Source organism: Cyclopterus lumpus, chromosome 19 (assembly GCF_009769545.1).
Source record: "Cyclopterus lumpus isolate fCycLum1 chromosome 19, fCycLum1.pri, whole genome shotgun sequence".
NCBI classification, from domain to species: Eukaryota; Metazoa; Chordata; class Actinopteri; order Perciformes; family Cyclopteridae; genus Cyclopterus; species Cyclopterus lumpus.
In genome coordinates, this window is record NC_046984.1 from 5,670,929 (window position 1) to 5,692,461 (window position 21,533).

Genomic DNA, 21,533 nt, shown 5'->3' on the forward strand with positions numbered 1-21,533 from the left:
TTAGGCGATCCCCAGTGTTTTGTCTGATATGTCCCATTCGAGTGTGTGTGTGTGTGTGTGTGTGTGTGTGTGTGTGTGTGTGTATGTGTGTGTGTGTGTGTGTGTGTGTGTGTGTGTTCTTGCTTCTACCGCCTGCCATGTTTCATTTCCTCTCCTCACAGCTGTCAGACAGGGTGCTCTACAACTAACATTTCCTCCACACTGCTTTATCTCCTCCACATCCTCAACTTCCCGCTGGTCAGATTTCTCCGGCTCATTTTCTCTTCATAGCATTTTTCTGATTTCTTTTCAAGGTCCTCGGGTTTCTTCTGTCGGACATTTATCCGGCAAAATATACTGTTTCATAGATGGAGATATTATTGTCATAGAACAACATGGGCCCTGTAGTGTCAATTCCACCTTTGCCTGCCATAAATACTCACTGTAGAACCAAATCTGTATTATCCACCACTGAAAATAGTCCAAGGCAAACGCAATATTACTCCCTCATGTTTGCCTCATACTGCCGTACTGTGCCATACGGAGCTGGTCACAGATCGAGATACATCCAAAACGAGGACATAAACGGAGCCTTCTTTACCTTTAAGACTGTTTTAAAGGTTTTAATCCCTTAATGCCCAGCTGTTTGTCATCAGCAAGGTACATCTGCTGTTGATCACGAACTTCACCCACAAACCCAGCCTCCCTCTCTCTCTCTCTCTCTTTCTCTCTCTCCTCTCCTCCTTTTTTTTCCAACCCAGAGAGACATCTCACTGAATCAAAGTAAAGACAGGTTTTTGGGTCAAATGGCCTGCTTTCCATCTGCCAGGACTCATTCCCATCCACTCGGCCCTCTACCAGAGAAGACCTGGGGGTGGGGGCGTTTTGATCAACATGTTTTGAAGAGCTGGAAGAGAACAGGCTCCAAAGAGGCCACAGCAGTTCACATGAAATTCTCAGAATTCCCCACTTGGAGGAGGAAGGGGCTCTTGATCAACAAAGACTTGTTTGGTAGAAAACGCTTGTATCGGGTTCATTTGGGGCTCGGAGTGCTCAATTACAAGTGACACAGAGCTCGCAAACAAAAGTCACGGCGTCCTGCCAGGTCAGAACTGATCCGAGTCCAGTCCACTTTTAGTCATGTGTGCTCTGTGGTTGTTTCCCGTCTCACTTTCTCACTTCTAACAAACTACCTCACAGTTTGCAGGCGGGTCGGTGGCCCAAGTTCAGATGACATCATCCTGGGGAAACAAACTGAGCTCCAGGAGGAAATGCTCAAGGCTACACTAACTGCTCCAATCACGGTTGTTGTATTGTTTTGTTTTTTTAATCTAAATGCGTGTGCGCGCTTGTCTGTTGTTCTGTTTCAGAGTGATTTATCTCCAAGTGAGCATGAATGACGGTCTGTCCTTCATCAGCAGCAACGTGCACATCACCACCACGGAGTGTGTAAGTCCGCCCGCATTCGTCCTGCCGATTAACCATCAGTCATCGGGGGGGTTCAGTAGAATCATATAGATGTGAATTTTAAACTGATTTAATGGAGACATTATTAAATAGAAATGGAACTTCTTTGCACTTGGGTTGATTCTCATAATGTTTATTTTTAAAGAATTGTCTAAAACAGTGTGTCCTCCAAACTGATGATGAATAAGTTTTTCATAGTTCAGTTCATATTTTCGAAGGTTCTCAACTTCTAAACTAGAATCGTAGATTTACTCTTGAGGTTCTGTAATATTTCCATTTCTTCTCGTGTTGCATGTAGTTTCCACTCGTCTTCCCTCGGCTTCTTCTGTCCAACCTCATCTCTTTCCCTAGAAGCTTGTTGTTTTGTTCTCTGCAGTGAGTTTCCTTACCCCCTTTGCCTCTTTCATCTTCCCTTTCTCCATTTTGTTATGTTTCCTCCTTTTTTTTCGGGGAGCCAATCCACAGGGGGTTGTTGTAGCGATCCACCCAAAAAAAAGATCCTCGGAACCCCTCAGGAGAAGGTTACAGGAAGCTGGTTCATGACCGCGAGGTTGCCGGTTCAATATCACCAGTGCCCTTGTGCAAAGCCTTTAGCCCTCAGTTGGAGCGACTCAATGGCGATAGAGACTCTCAAAATGAACATAACTGTGTTAGCGTGAAGCAGGGTTGAGCTTCATCCCTCATGAAAACAAGATGCCATTTAAAAGCAATTTAAGTAATTTAATCACAAAAGAAATCACATATGTTGGAACACAGCAGATTCCCACCCAGCCCAAAAAGAAACATGCTCTTTGAAGCGGTTCCATCACACCCATGAAAACACTGTGAATTCAAACTGCTGTGTTGTGGTTCATGATATACACAGCTCAATCAGACCATAGCTCCTCGCCACTAAACTAAACCATGTAGGCCGAAGTCACACCAGGCTTGACGGGGACACGACAAGGTGCTGTGTTGTGATGGGTCGGCCTTGTGCATCAACAACGCAACAAGAACCCTGTAAACCCTCCCCTGAATCCTCCCCAAGTGCCACAGCTTTAGCCTTTGCAGTTAGTCCGCAAAATGTGCCCATACAGCACGGGAAAACCAACGCTGTGTGTGCGAGACGCAGATGTGGTCACAGTTTGCGGTCAGCTAAACCATCACATCACAAATTCTGCTCGACGGCTGTTGAAAGTTAGAGAAAACTTGCTGATTTGGGACATTTTCTAAGAGATGGTAATTAGTGCTCTGCGTCGGACCTCACTGCCAATCAGATGAACACCCCCCCCCCTTTGTCCTGGCCGCAAGACAGATAGGGGAAAGTCTAACCACATGTGATCCTCATCTGCGGTCCGTAATGGGAGCCACGTTTGGCTCATGGACGCACGCCTCGCTCAAAGTGAGCAAAGTCACTGATGGATTCCTTCGGCGATCACACAGCTCACGCTCATCGAGAAAAACACCAAAAAAAACACGAGTGTTTACATTGGCAGAAGCGATGGAGAAAGTACTCGGAGTATTACAACATCCTCCTGCACCTAGTTTTATTCCCACTACTACTTCTGGGGCTCCTTTTAAAAATTGATTTGTTACTGTTCATGCAATTATTTTACCAATGTGTTGCCCTCCCCTTTCCACTACTTCTTCCACCACTGCTCCATGCAGTTGGTATGTGAGTACAGATCTCCGCTCTGATGTCGCGTGTGTTTCACTCCCCAGTTTGACGGCACCATTCTCCTAATCACCCTGCTGGTGCTGTTCCTGCTGCTGGCCCTGCTCTTCATGTGGTGGTTCTGGCCTCTCTGCTGCACTGTGGTAAGAAAAAACGTAAACTACATTCAGGAAGTGGTCGATTTTGAAAAAAAGCAACACTTAAATTACAGTTATCCAGAGCTTCAAAGGGGTTTGTCTGACCTCCAAAGGGGCATTAAGCAGCTCCTACAGCAACACACAGACATTTGGGAGATGGGGAAAATGTGTGTGTGAAAGGCTCATCGATGTCATATCTCTTTTTGTTGCACAGGTGATCAAAGAACCACCTCCTCCACCTCCTCCTGAGCCCGTGAGTATAAAGACACACACACACACACACACACACACACACACACACACACACATGTATATATATTTACCCACCAGATCTGAAGGAGAATGTGTGTCTGATACGTGGAGTACAGTTTAAAAAAGCAACAATCCATCCATCCATCCATTATCACCCGCTTATCCGGGGTCGGGTCGCGGTGGCAGCAGGTTCAGCAGGCCGACCCAGGCCTCCCTCTCACCCGCAACACTTTCCAGCTCATTCTGGGGGATCCCGAGGCGTTCCAAGGCCAGCCGGGAGATATAATCCCTCCAGCGTGTCCTCGGTCTTCCCCGGGGCCTCCTACCAGTTGGCCTCTCTGCTGCACTGTTGTTTAAAGCAACAATGAATTAAACAAATAAAAAAGTATTGTGTAACACTAATGAACACACCTCTTTCTAATAATCACTTGTGTTTGTATATCCACGCAGCAATAAAGGCAATATATGCTATAAAGGCCAGAAATTGGATGAAGTGAGTTGTAGCAAAGACGCTCTATTACAAGCTCCGCCGATGGTTTGGGATGGCGTTCACTTCCTGTTTTTCAAAGTGGGCGTGGTCATTGCCTCTCCCCACTTTGTTTAACCTTGTGAACGTTGTGTGGATGGATGAAAAGCTGATTGGGTCATATTTGCGTGAAGTATTCATACTTTCTTTTGCTAATATTAGACATTTTACACCGCTAACAGACATATTTAGGATTACAAAAATGTGTTAGCTAAGGCGGTCACACACATTAGTTACCAGATATCGTGAGAGTGGGCGGCTGAGACTGAGAAAGGTCATTTTCTCCAGATTTGTCTTGAAAAATGCAATTTGTGTGTCAGAATATGAGATATGTTGCTCTTGAAAATGGGTCCAGTATTTACTTTGGTGACTATGGATCGAAGGAATCGTTCATAATCTGTGTTGATGTTCATCTCTCCTATTGGAGATAGTCTCATAAAAGGTAAAAAAACTAAAATGTATTTGTGTTTTAGGAGAGTTCAGATGATGAGGACGGCCTGCCCAAGAAGAAATGGCCCACTGTGGATGCCTCTTATTACGGAGGAAGAGGAATCGGAGGAATCAAGAGGATGGAGGTGACAAGATGACAAAAATGCCCGACGCTAACAATCATAATTGAATCGACAACCGAAAAACAATCGAGGGGAATCAGACCACTTGAGGGTCTCATTGCCTGCCTCCATTGTTGCGTGTGTTCATGTCCCCTGTGCTGTGCGTGTACAGGTGCGTTGGGGAGGGAAGGGCTCGACCGAGGAGGGGGCCAAGTTGGAGAAGCCGAAGAACGCCGTGGTGAAAATGCCGGAGCAGGAGTACGAGCCCTTCGAGCCCAAACCTAGGAAACATCACAACAAGAAGGCGCCTCAGGACCGGAAGTGGTACACGCCCATCCGGGTAAACACAGACTCCGTTTCCCCTCACATCCTACACACACACTTATTTAGCAGAGACGCTACAATTGCTGCACCGTAAAACAAAATGTCTGCTTTTTAAGAACACAAAAATTGGCCAGTTTGACCACTGGACACTTTTTTTTAGTGCTTGCTAGAAATATTTTGAAGTAACCGCGGGCGCAGCAGAACTATCTCCACCCACAGAGAAGTCCGAACTGCTTCAACCGAAGTAGCACCACGGGGTGGAGCTGCAAAGTTTTCACAACAGCGGGGAGGAATAAAGCCTCTTCTGGCCATGTTTGTGTATGATTAGTTGCACAAGCGCAACATTCTCCAACTGTCAATGTGCACACATAGCCAAAGTGATTTAACATATCCTTCAGACAGAGAGGCATTATTGGACCGGGCGTCAGTGCTTTTTGTGCTTTAATCCTACACCACAATACAGCTCTGTGTAGCAACACTGGCCTTTCATACAGCAGTCACGCTGACTGTTATCTGGAGACACCGATACCTTATTACGGGTTGTATTTTGAACTTGACACAGGCCTACAAACAGCACTGCAGGGATTCATGGGGAAACGTGACACTGCTCATACACCACAGTCAGTGTAGGAGAAAAGGTGAATTCATGCACTGACTAGTCCCTGTGTGTTGGGTGTAGTTGGCCTCTGACACATGAAGAATCTTTTTGCCTGTAAAACCTCTTTGTGAAAACTCTACACACAAAAAACTAAACCGAACAGACATTGAATGGTGAAAAAAACAATTTAGTTTATTCTCAATACTCAATACTATTGTCCTTTAACTTGCTCTCCAAAAGGGGCCGCCAGTTGTGCACACTGACGAGCAAACCTGAATCCTACTCATAGTGTTTTCTAAGCGATCTAATTGGTTACAGTACAGGTGTTTTCACAGGTGCATTTTGAAAACACATACATGCTTTTAGTTTTAACCAATGAGTCTAATGTAGACAACCACGTGTGGTTATTTACGAAAAAGTGTGTTTTAGAATGTCAGTGTAAAGCAGACAATTTACTTGTTTATCATACATAGTCCATATATGGCTCTATAGGCTGTATGAGTTAGTGCTTTTAATAACTATGTCACAAGTTCCTGTTTTTGTGTCTTGGACATAGAACAATAGAATAAGATGTAGTTGTGTCTAGGTAGTTTAAGATATTGACTTGCTTCCTCTCAGCTGTGTGCCACGAAGGCTCAGGAGTCTGCATTTTTTGGTTTTGGTCCAATCAAAAGATTCACCTGATTCACTTTGTTTTACTCCCCGGCAGACCGTCGGATTAGTGGTAATGAACGCTCTGTTAACTGCTTGATTCGTGGCAGCAGAGGAAATGATTCAGAGGGAACTAAAGTTCACGTCTATAATTAAGCAGACATGCTTAACTACATGGCCAAGTAACTAATCAGCAGCATTTACAGCAGAGAGGAAGGAACTAATTAGAAGAATCAGCTGCTGCGGTGTTTGTTTGGGATTCAAACCTGCAGACTCTTGGCCCGCTGAGGACCACCGACCGAATGTCCGCTGATACAGTAGAAACCGTATTAATAGGATTGTGGGAGAGTTTGGTATCCAGATGTGGCCAGCTGTTAAACCACTCCCCTCTGTCCTGTTCAGGGTAAACTGGATGCTATCTGGGCTCTGTTTCGCCGCGGGTACGACCAGGTCTCCCTGATGAGACCCCAGCCCGGGGATCATGTGAGTACCTCAGCTGTGTTTCATTTCTTCAAATGCATTCACCTACTCGCATTCACTTCTACTGTTCCTTACGTTTTGCTTCAAGGTCATCCCTCCTGCAGTGTCTTATACCTCTGATGACCCTTTCTTGTTTTTTTCCTATCTTTTTTGTTGAGTTCCCTGGGTGAATTGAATAAAAAAATACATTGGCTCATAATAAGGGGAATGGCCAGACTCATATTTCTAATCTAATATAATGCTGTTAAGCTACTTAGCTGATGTGCTATATTGAAGGGTTTTTATTTTGTATATAACCTGTAACCCCAAAATAATAATGTGAAAGTATAACAACGGGTAAGGTCACTACTGTAGGTGCCAATTTGTTCTCTTAGATGTACAAAAAAAGTGCATTATGTCCCAAACTGGCTGAGTTTTAAAAGTCTTCTTGTGTATCGTGCGGTTTGAAAATGCTCCAGTCCTCTGAACCCTTTGATCGTCTCGTTCTCCCGTCCTCCATCTGTCTCTCCGTCTCATTCCCTCCTGGTGTTGCTGCGGCGGCTAACACCTCAGTTGGTCCGCGTCCATCCTGTTAAGCTCGCTCTCGCCTGCTTTACATTAGACCCCATAAATCGGATACAAAGCAGAACCGCGGCTCGCACCCAGGCACATCCTTGTAGCCCGACGGGAGTGTTTTCTGTTGGGTGTGTGTGTGTGTGTGTGTGTGTGTGTGTGTGTGTGTGTGTGTGTGTGTGTGAGATGGTAAAAATACCCCCCTTTCTCCTCATAACAGCCACATGGTTTAGTTTTAATGCCTGTTGCCTCTGTGTTAAAAAGAAAAGCCCCAAGGTAAGAGTTTGGTTTGAACGTGGAGGAAAGATGGGAGGTCACTGAGTACAGACAGTTCTCGAGGGATGTTTTTAATCCCTCTGACACGCAAAGTCAGTTAATGTTTAAATGTGCTCTGGAGATTCTTTAGAATTCCCAACTTCACTAGTTTTGATGGACACTTTGTAATTCAGTGGTACATGATAAACGAGGAATATAAACTTTGTTGGCTGTTTGGTTTCTAGACGCGCTAGCGGCGTGTTTAATTAGCAAATTTCCACTAAAGGCACATTTTCCAACGCGTGGTTCGGCACGGCTCTACTCAACTCAACTCACTTGGGGACGTTGTTTTTGGAGTTTTCTATCGGCAAAAGTTGTGGCTACTTCCTGGTTCGGTTTTGGTTGAAACGCTGAAGACCACTGATTCGTCGGACAGAATCGTCACCAGCGGCCGCAATCTGACTTTTGTAAAATGGCGGCCATTAAAAGGCCAAACACACTAAAATACGATGGTGGACAATGTTCACTTTATACCTGTTAAACATCAGCATTATCAGTGCGGGCATGTTAGCATGCTGACTTTAGCCTTGCGCTTCTCACTTCTTCATGCGCTCCTCTTCCTCCCTTTTCCCTCTTTCCTGCCCTCCCTCCAATCTGTTCGGGCACCTTTTGTCTCCCTGCTCTCCCCAACCGTCTCTCCCGCTGACCGTCCCAAGCAAAAGTTTAAATCCTGCCTTTTTAGCAGAAATTTCCAGTGATTATTTAAATAATTTTGTCATATGATTTTATGGGCATTCCACATTCAAGAGTGTTTTTCTTGGCACTAAAACGGGTACAGGGACATTATTAACTTTCAGCTTTCCCTGATACAAATCAGAAGACAATGGGCATTAGCTTACAATTACATCTTCACCAAAGCCAACTGGAAGTCAGATAAAAAGAAATATTTGGGCCTGGATTTACTTAGTCTTATGTCTCTTACCGAGAGAAGCTTTTAGCGATGTCTGCATGCGTAAGCTGCGCATGACGCAACGCTCACTTTCAAGAAGAAATCGTGCCTCTCTTTCCACTCAAATGATGTCGCCTTCTCAAGTCATTTGCGGTTTCTAACGATGCGGTAGAAACATCTCCCAGGCCAGCAGGCCGACTCATTTCCAGGTACTGTAATGTCTTAATTCAAGGCGAAAGTGTAGTGGAGACAAGCCTGGGACCTTTTCCCCGTTGCTTTACGTTCCACCTGAACAGCTTGTTGGTGTTAATTGCCTCCCACAGTCCCACCCCCGTAACAGACCTTTTAGAGCTCTGAAGCTGGCAGACTTTCAAATGAAAGTCAACGCTCGCTCTTCACATGAGGCCGAGTTGACCGAGTTCAGCTTGGATTCTCCGTTGGTCGTTGTGTTGCCGTGCCAACGGCCACAGCAACGGCTGAATGTCACCCTTAACACCGGCCTGCTGCAGCGCTGCATCGTGTAGTGATGCAGTTAGTTCTTGCTATTGAATTCAGTGACACCAAAACAAACAAAATGATGGATCTTTTACTGTTTATATACTGTAATGACCACACACACACACACACACACACACACACACACACACACATGCGCTTTTTCTTTCTTCCAGCAATAAACTCAACAACAAAATCCCAAAACCACATCCATTCCACTGACGTCAGAGAGTACAGTATGAGGTGGAGCTAGTCCACAAGCTCTCTCTCTCTCTCTCTCTCTCTCTCTCTCTCTCTCTCTCTCTCTCTCTCTCTCTCTCTCTCTCTCTCTCTCACCCAAACGCAAGCCTCCCCGTGGAAGCGTTTAGCTGGCTAAAGGACATGAGGTAATACCTAGCGACTGCCAGGGCTGTCTCCACCAACCAACCATGTCTCACACACACACACACACACACACACACACACACACACCTACACACACGCACACGTTTTGCCCAGACCTAGACAATTTTATGACCTTGGTAAGACTGTAGACAGTGGAGGAGGTCAGTGAGAAAGAACAAGCGAGTGTGGCTTTCTTTAATCCAGGAAAATGTTCATAGATTCAAACCGCAGCTGGCAGCCGCTAACAGAACAACGCACGTGAAGCAAAGCTGGGTTTTTAAGGGGTATTTCTTTAAAAATGCCCTTCACATGCTATTTAATGTTTCAAAATTCAACTTGTCATAGCTTTCTCTCAGTATCACCTGCAACGAGGTTCACACACATTCAAAAAGGCACCTTTCATTGTAATGTAATTAACTTTGGAAAGGCAGCGGCAACACGTGGGAGTCACTTGCTTACATCGTCAAAGGAAAGGCTCTACACATGCCGCTCTCTTCTCTGTGCGCTACAACGTTTAGCTGCCACCAGCCGCCGGTTAGCTTAGCTTAGCATTAGTCACCCAGACCAAGTGAAAAAGACAAAAAAAAACGGATTATCCATTAGTTTCTCAATAAATCCTGCCAGAGTGCAGCTCTAGTTTGGAGAATGTGTGCATGTTGCCTAAAGAAAGCGAACGGAAGGTGTCCTTAGAGACTGCTTTTGATTTTGTTTTTGTTTTTGAGCCGAATGTTGCCTCCGTGTGACTGAACGTCAGTGTTAGAGAGGCGTGTGCGGCGGATCTCGAGCTGCGCGGGCTAAAAGGAAGAGGACAAGAGTGGTTGGCTAGAGCAGAGGGCAAGTGAAGAATTGCCACATTTCAATGAGGTTTATTATCATTTTCCTCTGTCTGGTGCCACCTGTTCTACTTTCACTCACTTTACTTTAATTCGAAGGTGTGTCATCTGCAAGAATGTTACACTGCTGTAGATTAACAGATTGGCTCTCGAGTGTTCCTTCGTGCTGCTTCTCCATTGACCTTTCCGTTTGTATGAAGCTTGTAATAAAAACACAGGTGCGAGAGTTTATATATATATATTTATTTGTTTTAAGCTCCACTCATTCCACACAGCTTTGTGAGTGACATCAATTCCCCCATTTTCCACAGAATTAAACCTCGGTCCTGTGGCTCCAATCACTGGTTATTAGCAGATTAACATTACTTCACTCCACTCTGGCTGCCAACCGCATGCAACTACGGAGCGAGTAGTGTTACTATGGTAGCGGCGACCTCGGTGAACTCTGGTGAAGCTCGTGGTTAGTGTAATATTTTATGAGCAGCTCAGGAGTGAAATGTAATTTCTGCCGGAACCAATTCATTTGTTTTACAGTCTGATAAATCAGCCTTACACTGTTAACATTTTTACAACTCGACTGCTACCTCTTACCGCCTGCCCCCCCCCCCCCCCCCCCCCCCCCACACACACACACCCAGCCTCTAACCCCAATCTTTTCTTCTTTTTCATATTGTAGCTGAACTGTAGCTGGATTTGAGTGTAATCTGGAAGACCAGCTGGCCATGCACACACACACACACACACACACACACACACACACAGAGCAGTGACTGTACCACTAATGTCACTGCCTTTTTCGCCCAGATCTGCTTCAGATTAGACACCTGTGTGTGTGTGTGTGTGTGTGTGTGTGTGTGTGTGTGTGTGTGTGTGTGTGTGTGTGTGTGTGTGTGTGTGTGTTCTTGTACTAAAAAAATTAGGTCCCCACTGGCAGACCCCTCCCACAAGCTTAGACATGCCTCATTGAAAGGCATTTTCAAGACAAAAATCTGTGTTTTTTTAAGATGAAAAGTCAGGGGATCACCAAAATCAGGGGACTATGAACCATGAATACCTGTATATAAGCCATGTTGTGGACCAACTTGTGCATCGATTCCCCCGCGAGAGCCGCTAAAAGCTCAATCAAATGGAGCTTTTTAGTTAAACTCAAACCTGTTTTAATCTCACGCGTATTCTTCCTTCCCTTCAGGGTCGATGCATCAACTTCACGAGAGTGAAAGAAGAGTCAGCGGCAGCCAAGGCCGCACCTCGCACCCCGATCCACACACCCTCGCCCCCGCCACCGGACTACCGCCCTGTGACCACCTCCCCGCCTCCAACCACCGCCAGCCCTCCTGCCAGATCACCCCCTTCGGGCCAGGTGCCCCCAGGACCGCCACCATCCCGCATACCCCCGGGGCTTCACTGTGCACCGCCGTCGCGCCCTCCTCCCAGCCTCCGACCCTGAATCACACAGACAAAAAAGAAAAAACTCCCCCCAGCCCCCTAAATGCACCCGCTTTGATGTCACAGACCTACCGCTCTGTTAAAGGTTGTGGTCCTCGCTGCTATAAGCAGTATTTTCAGTCCCAGTCGTACTTTGTTCCTCTTCTTGTATGGGAGACTGTCAAGTCAAACTGTATGTAGTCATTTGAGTCCTTTCAAACAAAAAGACATAAACTCGGGAGGAATAAATGTAGGAATACCAGGGAATCTGGTCATTGTTCATGTGGATCCCCTCCCCACTTCCCAAATTGAAAGAAAAAGCAGTTTGACTTGACACTGTCCCACTCAAAGGGTGAGCGAGTGGATTCGGGCACATATATTTTACTTAGTGTTGCCGTTTGTGAGATCAGGGGGATTGTTGCTGGACAGCAAAGCAAGTAAGCACAGGAAGTCCACAGAAGAAAACTGCAATGGATGAAATTTCTTTGTTGTCTTCATCAACTACTGAGTTAGGCCATTGTTAGCCAAAAAGTAGGTTGTACATGAAAATCTGAGTACCCCGATAAAACCTTGAATGGATTGAAGTATTTCTCCATTGCTGTGACGGCGAATTTTGGGAATTAGATTTCACAGAAGTTTCAATTGATCGTGTTGTTAAAACGGTGTTGAGTAACCAGGATTAAAAAAATATTAAATTTGCGGGAAAAAATTAAATATATTATCGTAATTTTAACTTTAATTCTTGTTCTCAGTGCCAAAGGGATTTTTTTTCGTCACATTCTTTACGATGTTTTTTCTATACAACATAACAAATTCCCACCCTTTCATAATAAGAAATTATACAGTTACATGATTTTGTGGACCAGTTTTTGTGACAGGGAAGTGTACAGATGTTATATGGAAGGTATGTTTTTACAATATGGAATTGAGATATGTTTTGGAAATAGTTTGGTTGATATCTTTGAGGCTTTGGATTTTGTCCTTAACCACCTTTTCATGTTTCATTGAATTTAGAAAACAGCAATATATATATATATTTTTTTGTTGTTGTTGGTATCCTCGTAAATCGACTGCTGGACAACTACAATGTGTATTCTTTTTTGGTTCGCATTTGGACTTTGAAATCTAACAACCAGAAATCCGGTTGAACTCTCTCCTCACACTTTTTCACACACAATCCTGCAACTGTACTTTAATACCAATATATGTGTTTATGTCTTCAGTTTTATCATCACCGGTCACATTGCAACTGCAGGGCAGTTTAAAGAGCATATAATTTATTATACTCCCCGAGAGAAATAGAGGAGTACTTGAATATCGACAAGGTGTCCAACCACCAAGACGGACACTGTGCGCAGAATTTAGAAACACAACAGCTAGCCAGTTAAAAGTCATACAAGGCTTACCAGCTTTTTACAACCCCTCAGCTACACGGAGAAACATTTCAAACTGAATGTGACTCATCACTGTTTATTTGTTAAAAACAAATGAAAATGTCCATGAATCTTGGTGTGCATTACGCACCACCTGGCTCCGCCACTGTGTACATAACATGTACACAGCGGCGCCTTTTGCTAGTAGACCAAATTGTGGGGAGGAAAATGGCTCCAATAAATGGAACTATGACATTTTGACTTCAATGTGTAGAAAAGAGGTTTAAAAATGCTGGTAATCCTCCTCTATCCACTTCCTTCTGGAATTTCTTTCTTGTTTGTTTCATTTTGAAGTACGTCTATCAGTTATAGCGTGTACCCCTTTACTACATGCATTCATCGCTCTGTGCCTTAAAGCTGAGCTAAAAGTAGCTTCACAATTGTTAAAAATACAAATACAGCTCAGTTAGAACACATTTCAATGTCAAACTGCAAAATTTTGCAATCAACAAATTAATTGGGAAGCATTCATTTCCATAAACAAATTAGACATGGACAAGACAATCCGGTTTTGCTAGCAATTTATAGCATTACATTGGACTACATTTCCCATTGTAGCTTTGGTAAAAATAATGTATTTAAATGCTTGGAAAGAAATGCAAAGTATTATTACTTTGGACTCAGCTGTGGGGATTTCCTCATGTTATCTCTGTTCTGATCAGAACATACAGATAGTAGATTTTTCACTTATGAATTCACAAAATTGTGAAACTAAGGTTTTAAAAAACTATTTGAGATATTTAGTTTTTTTATAAGAGAATGGTAATTCCGTTCACCTCTGTAAGAACTTCAGTGTGAATGCTGCACTGATGCGAAATCAGTGTTTGAAGGGGAACCTGTTCAGTGGCTATGAGAGCTCAATGTCATTCCTAATCAAGATGAGATACATTATGTTAATCTGTGTTTTTCACACGTATAAACAGCAGTACTGACGCAAATATGAAAGACGTATATCATTTTCTCTTGGTTGAAATTATTATTAAAAAAAAAACAGTATCAATAAAGGTTGACTTCCAAGCTTCTACAGGAGAGTGTCTGTGTGGGATTTCTGCCTGGACTCGTGTGTCAAATAAGATTTGGTGTCCCGTCTGTTTACTCCACCCATGCAAATTTGGCCAGTAGATAACTGTGCCATTCCCAGTTCGCCCTGCATACTAGCCACACACGCATTTTGGCTAGCGTCATGGGCGCAGAACTTACCAGGATTCTGGCCATGCCCGTTTAGCCTAACGTAGCTTTGTCGCAGCAGACATTTTATCTTGCGATTAAAATAAGCACAGGCGTAACTTATTAAACATTAACGATTGACTCGTTTCAGATAGGCGTGTTTGAGATGAACTACGCTATGGCTCATAGCAGGAAAAGCACAATGTTGACAAAAAAAACTGCGGTCAAGTCGGACAGTTTTCAGCCTCTTTCCAAAAATACACAGGAAGTCAAAGAAACAGTTACTACCCGTTAGACCCATTCGATATTTATGTAGAAATGTGCATGTATCTGCTATTTATTTTTTTCTTCTCATTATGCTTTATTGTTATCAATCACACAATTTATGTTTTTAGATTCATTGCACAACATGCAACAATAGCCAACAATCAAGCCTTACATTTTACACAGAAAAACGGGATTTTATACTAAAAGTGGTGTTTGTTGTCAAATCCGAGAGCCAATCAACACTCTGATCTGGCGACAGTCAGGGGTTTCCCATAATGCCCTGGGTCATGCAGTCGGTGGAGACCAACTGCGGCCGCCTCGATCTCATGAAATTGTCGTTGTAATATTGCTGGATGCGGAGAAAGACATGGTGGCACCAATAAGGCCTTTTCAATGGATTACATTTTAATGGCTCATTGCAGGAAAAGCACAACTGTAAATGATCAAATAAAAAATGTTGCGTTCACAGCTTGTTTCTGTTCCTTCCAAGTGGCCGAGAAAATGACTACACGTTTGATCAGTGCACGTGAAGTAACCTAAAACAAAGTAAGTTGCATATACAAATATTCTGCACTTGTAATGAGTTCAATTCACTATTTTGGAAGAGAGAACCAGAAAAGTGGTCTCGCTGGTTCCTCATCTTTCAATTCTGCCGAGGCTTCTTTCCTGATGGATGGAAGGGTGCTTTCCAGTGAATTTACCCCAAGTATGTTTTTCTTTTGCTGCGCTGGGTTCACCACTTGCCTTCCGGTCACAAGCTTAATACAAACCTTTCAACCTCTACTTCCCAAATCGCCAAAGAGGCACCAACCAGGTGGGAAATAATGGCACCATTGGACCTGAATTTAACTGTGTCGAAGTGTATCTGAGCATCCCCTTCCAGCTCCAAGGATGCCAACAACCGAGGTGTCACATTGTAACCTAATGTGTATAAAAACACATTCTGCGCTGAGGGAGTATTCACAATCTGTTTCTCTGGTCGGTAATGAATTTAATACAGCTCAAATAACCATGAGCAGTTCCAGCTGGATAATTACTGTGGAGTCTGCGTTTTTCCCCCTCTGCATGCAGAGGAGAAGAAGGATGTGGGATGTTGAAAGGGGTGGGCTGAATCCGAAAAAAGAAATGGAGAAAATGAGGGAGACGGGCAGTCAGTGCTCCAAACTGAGCAGAACAAAGCAAAAAGAAAGAAAAACAGCAGCTGGGACTCTCCCTCGCAGTCAGATCTCAACTCAAAGCTCCTTTTTTATTTATTTGTTCTCCATTTCTCCGTTAGGTATAGTCTTGGATGGCTAGCTTTTACTGCAATGGTCACAAACTGACCCATAATGCATCCCACAATATGTCACTGGCTGGTCAATATCCAAGATAATGATTTATTTATTTAATTCATTTATTTTGCAGGGACAATGCACACTAATCAACAGTAGGACTGTAAGTGAGCCAGAGTTAGCCAGAGAGGCTAATTTCCATCTGCTGTCCCTGGCCAGATGTTTGTAAGGCAGCCTAAAATAACAAAATCTAAAAATAAAATGGAAATAAAATTCATAGACAAACTGACAACAACATATAAACAAAACCAATACACAACAAAAAGAAAGCGTACAACAATAGACCAGAGACATAACGGGCTGCAGCATGAATCAGGCAGAACAAACCCAGCTACAATACAACATACACATAAAAAACAAATGCACATATAGGTGAAACAAGCATCAGGACAGAGAGCATAACAATGATTGCACACCTGATTGAAGCCATTCCTTCAAGTTGAACGTTTTGTACGTGTTTGGTGAACGTATGTGTGGTTGCAGAGCATTCCACGAGTGACCTGCCTTCACAGAGAATGTAGATTTGCTAAACGAGCTTGACCTATATGAAATGACACAATCACCTCTTGTAGCAGATCTAGTGAGTCTGCTGCTTTGACTGCTTTGTTTAACAAATTCAATAAGCGGGGGCGGAGCCATACCATTTAAAATTTTAAAAACCAGACACACATCAGAGAATTTAATGATGTTCTCCCAACTCAGGATGTGGTGTTTTGTAAGAATATTGCAGTGATGGTGGCTTTTTTTTAAACATTTCAACATATCAAGTATTTTTATGGCGTGCTTATGGAAAGTGTGAATATATTTTAATGTTGTGCTGTTGGCTTGTGCCCAGCTGGTTAAGCAGTAGGTCAGATGGGGGACAATCATTGCATTAAAATACAATTTTGCAGCCCGCATGGTTAAACAGTGTCTTATATATCTAAAATTCATGAGATTAAATTTCAAGACCTTTGTCACATGGTTTACCTGTTTTTTAAAAGAGAGATTAGAATCAATAAAAATACCTAAATATTTCAAATCTGACACTACCTGTAGCCTCTCGCCAGCAACATAAATGTCTGGCTCCGGTGACACTTTGCAAGCCCTCTTTGTGAAGAACATACAAACAGTCTTTTTAACATTCAGATGAAGGCAGGAATTTGCAAGCCATTTAGTTACATTAGTCATTGTGGACGTGAGTTTAAGTGCAGCTTGTTCTTTGTTCTTTGCATGCACATAAATCACTGTATCGTCAGCATACATTTGAATATCACACCCATCGCAGACATCCGGCAAATCATTGCTTGATTGATTGATGTTTCGCCATTTATTGTCTCAATAGTGCTGCAGGGGTGATGTTTTTTTGTATGCCACTTACTATGTTTTGTTCAGCAAAATAATCATCACAAATGAAAACCACTTCTGTGATTTGTGAAATCTGAATGCAATCAGCAGAAGTACAAAACTAATGTTAGTCCATCGACGAACTACCCGACAGCCATACGAGAGTGTGAAGGCGGACTAATCGCCGTCGCCTTGTCATTATTGCGCATTTTAGGCTTTTTCCGGGAGTCATTTAACTCTACATTGTTACCATGAAGCGATCGTGGTTATGCTCAGGCAACACAATGACGGTGGCGGTCGCAGTTAGGTTAAGAGAAAACATCTTGGTTGGGCTTAAAATGAGTACTTTAACTAAATTAAATAAATTCAGAAAGATGGTAAAAACAAACATTAGTTAAAAATAAATAAATAACACTTTGGGACATCAACCTCCCCGTCCGTTAAGCCATAAGCGGCCATCTCTCCCATGGTTTGCTGTGGCACATAGCGTATTCACGCGGATGCATTAACCCTGCAGTCAGCACAGGCTACATGGCGCACAAATGACATGCAAAAAAAGCAAGAAAGTCGCTCTTATTGCACGCAAAATGCCTTACAAATCGCTGTGTCATCCCCATGCCAATTCATGTGAGTGAGCTTGTTTTTAAGACACGTAAAAAGTTTCAAAATTCGCTAGCTAAACCACTGGCGCTGTTCGCCTGCTGGCTAGTCTGTTAGCTAACACCTCGTCCATGTTAGCGAGCTAGCTCGTCCTATTCAAGCTTGTAATTCAGCGTTCGGGTGTCGTGAAAACTGAAATGTGTTGTTTCCAGAGTCTGCAGGGTCTTTTTAAACTCGGGCTGTTTCATTTTAAAAGTTGTCTGCAGCCTAATTTTTGTCAACAAACAAATGAACGTTCATTAAAGCAAAAGTCTGGTTAAGTTTGATAATAAGCGGTTATTATATGGTTCTGCAACCACATCACAATGATCACGTTCAGCCACCGCTCTGTTTCTAGTCTGGTCCGCAGATATTCAGACAATATTTGTGGGAAGTAAATTCCACCGTCAACCGCCAAGCAGACGCAGCTGAAGGCAGATTTGCAAAGCCTCCGTGAAGCATATCATTATATGTAAAGACTACAACAACATACAGACTTATGCGTACTGTTCTAAGAGATGGAGGAGGTAACTGCATCATTTATAGTAGCTGACATGTTTACTGCTGCTCGGGTTTCTCTCTCTGTAATATTCCTTTTTTAACTGACATCCCTTGTTTTTTCATTTTTGTGTCTTTCTTTTCTTTCTCTCCCTCTCTTTCTCTCTCTCTCTCTCTCTCTCTCGATGCTGAAGAAAACCGAGGCCCATAGGAATGTGCTGATGGCTGAATGTTTCATCTCGGTCTCACATTACCGCCCAGACTGAACCTCACTGACCCACACACACACACACACACACACACAGTTGCTGGTATTTGTCATTGTGCCTGTATTTTGATGCCCCTGGTATCCATAGTAACTAGTGTGAGTGCAAACAGCAGGCTGGAAAGATGGAAAGCTGTCCTGAAAGCACAGTGGTGGGGTTTTCTTTTCTTTTTTTGCACAGTTAAAGCTGAGATCATATGACCATAGTCACTGTTTCTGATCCTCTACTTTGTGTAAAGTAATGCATTCTGGACACACAACTCTTTCTCTCTCTCGCTCTCTCTTTAATCTAATGAAGGCAAACAATGACAAATGTTCAATAACTTCATGATGCTAAGCTTTTGGAGAAGATGTGTTATGCTGATTGTATTTATCTTAATTTGAAGGGCACTTTTGCCAAACTGTCTCCTCGTCGTCTCAATGATCTAAATGATACCTGCTAAATGTTTGTATAATTACAGCGTTTGATCTTTGATATTAATACAACAATGTGTTGTCTCACAACATATTTTATCTTGTGTCTTTTGATGTGTTTTTATTCTTCTTAAATATAGTGTCAGTTGTATGTGTGGCCATGCCCTCTTCTCCCTGTCTTGGTGTAAGTCAGTTAGCTTGATGGAATTATCACTCTGGAGTTCCCCTCTGCCGCACGGAGCATTTTAACATCTTTTAAGACTCATTGTTCTTGTTTTGTCTTGACTTCAGACATATCTTTGTCATTGGGCACATCCTAAGTCTCTTAATTGCGTCCACATTTCCTCTGAAGCGTCACTTGGAGCGAGGTCTTTTTCTGATGACGGTGGAACAGTTGATCACAGCTGGATCGGCTGCCAGTCGGCTTTCACGGCTGTGGAGAGTTTGTGTCTGCACACGTGTGAACTGTATAATACTAATAAAGACACACAGTTACCATCACTCCCACAGCAGCATGTAACCTGTTTAACAAGCGTCATTCGGCATTCATACTATGTACTGAATCCTGCTTAGGGACTACAGGATCAATTTCTACTGGCTGAATACATTTATATGATGTATTCATTATTTGCTTCCGTATTTACTTATATTCTGATCATTCATTATTTAATAACCCAGAACTTGATTATAGTGTCTTTTATACATAAACACTGGAAAGTATTCATAAGTCTAGATGTTTCGGGGAAAATGTATGTGATGTAACTCATATCCAACCCAACGCTTTTATCAGCATCACGTGACTCTCCTGCTTTCTGTGACTTTAATGATATCCAAAATAACAGTTATTGAATAATAATAATAATAATAATAATAATAATAATAATAATAATAATGCATTCTGATATTCTGCCAATATAAAAATGAAATGAATATAAATGAAATAACAGATCATGAGAAAACTATTTTTTAAATAAAAGTTGTTTGATGGTCTTTTGTTATTCAGACCTGCAATTAGCATATATTTGAACAAATATTACATTTGAGAATGATAAACTAAACCGATATGAAACGTCAGTGATATTGAGAAATATCAGATCGGTCCGATCGTTTGCAGCGTCCAATCAAATAACTGATGAACAAAGAGGTTAAATTAAAGCTCATGGCTCCTCAGAGATCCCTCCTCGCTGAGCAGAAATAAGAAATAAAAGATTTGGGTTTAAGCGAGGAAATTACAAATGAGACTTGGGATTCGTTCTCCCGCCGCTCTGTTAACTCCGTCATCCTAACTCCTCCTGACCTTACAGATCCAACACATTTCCCATCAGTCCCCTCACCTGGCCATCTCCATCACTCACTCATCTGCTTCTCATTTCCCTGATTAGTCTTGCAGTATATATATATATATATACCTCTCCACCTTAACGCTTGTCTTGGCCAGCTTGTCGAGTATGCATCCATCTCTGTTGGCCAGTGTTAGTCTCTCTGTCTGGTTCGATGACACGCTGCCTTTCTCTTTAATGGACCTGTTTTCCTGATCTTCCTGGTTTGGCCTCTTTGAACTGAGGACGCTCTGACTTTTATCTTTATGCCTCTATTTAACTCGTCCTCCTTCTAGCGGTTACAGTTTTGGTTGGATAAGCAGCTGCTTTCAGTGAGAAATCTCATATAAACTCACTTTACTCTATCTGGCCAGAACAGATAAAGGAAGGTGGGATGAGCAACAACTTTCTCCAGTTTCACTCCACACCAGGTTGAGTCATCCTCCATAACTCATGTCACCTTTAACGGTCAGGTCATACCCCTCTCCTCCATAGTCACTAATCTGGGAGTTAGGTTTGACCCTCACCTGACCTTTAATGACCATATAAAATACCTGTGCAAAACCTCCTTTTATCATCTCGAAAACATCTCCAAACTCTGCCCCACTTTAACCCTGTCAGGTGCAGAGAAGCTCGTCCACGTCATTCAAAACAGCGCTGTCAAGATTCTGATGAGAGTCCGGAAATATGAGCACATAGCACCCATTCTCCACTCACTCCACTGGCTCCCTGTCTCATTCTACAAAGTCCTACTGACCCATAAATGCATAAATGGAAATGCACCGCCGTACCTACAATAACCCATTACTCCCCAAACCTCCACCCGCACCCTCAGATCCACAAACAGCTCGCTCCTCCGGGTCAACAACACCAAGCTCCGCCCCCACGGGCGACCGGCCTTTTGATCGGCAGTGCTTATGGGACAGTCTCCCTGACCACGTGAGGGCAACACAGACACTGGACTCTTAAGACCGGAACTAAAAACCTTTTTATTCAAGAAAGTGTTTTTGACTTTGTGCTAAATCACTGCCAGCTATTTTATTTTCTATTATAGTTTGTTTTTTAACTATCTACTGGCTCTGTAGCACTCATGCATTATTGTAATTATTATTATAGAAATAAATCACAAAAACAAATCTATCGAATATGCACGTCATTGATTTCAAATAATGAAGTGTTTTTTAAACGGGCCACCTGGCTGTCAACTCTCAACCAAAACATTTGCAGCTCTTCAGTTGTTTTCCAACATGGCGATGATGTGGACTTTGGAAAACCCCGAGGGCCACAGAGGCTGACGAATACGGTACCACTGAGGGCTGTTACTGACTCCCGTTGCTGCATAAGTGCGTGTGTGAATGAGTT

At 43.0% G+C, this 21,533-nt stretch overlaps 1 protein-coding gene across 4 annotated transcripts in view; it reads left to right on the forward strand.

Moving 5' to 3' along the window:
- The window catches only part of antxr1c (ANTXR cell adhesion molecule 1c), a 31,893-nt gene extending 17,925 nt beyond the window's left edge, over positions 1–13,968 (forward strand). For 3 of the 4 annotated variants that reach the window (XM_034559435.1, XM_034559436.1, XM_034559437.1), the window contains exons 12-18: positions 1,350–1,428; positions 3,148–3,243; positions 3,452–3,490; positions 4,489–4,590; positions 4,739–4,906; positions 6,542–6,622; positions 11,277–13,950. In XM_034559435.1, coding sequence (XP_034415326.1) covers positions 1,350–1,428; positions 3,148–3,243; positions 3,452–3,490; positions 4,489–4,590; positions 4,739–4,906; positions 6,542–6,622; positions 11,277–11,534 — 823 coding nt within the window. In that variant the 3' untranslated portion in view covers positions 11,535–13,950. Of the gene's footprint in view, positions 1–1,349; positions 1,429–3,147; positions 3,244–3,451; positions 3,491–4,488; positions 4,591–4,738; positions 4,907–6,541; positions 6,623–11,276 lie in introns of all 4 variants that reach the window. The other variant, XM_034559434.1, reaches the window with a different exon arrangement.
- The last annotated feature ends 7,565 nt before the right edge of the window (positions 13,969–21,533 follow it).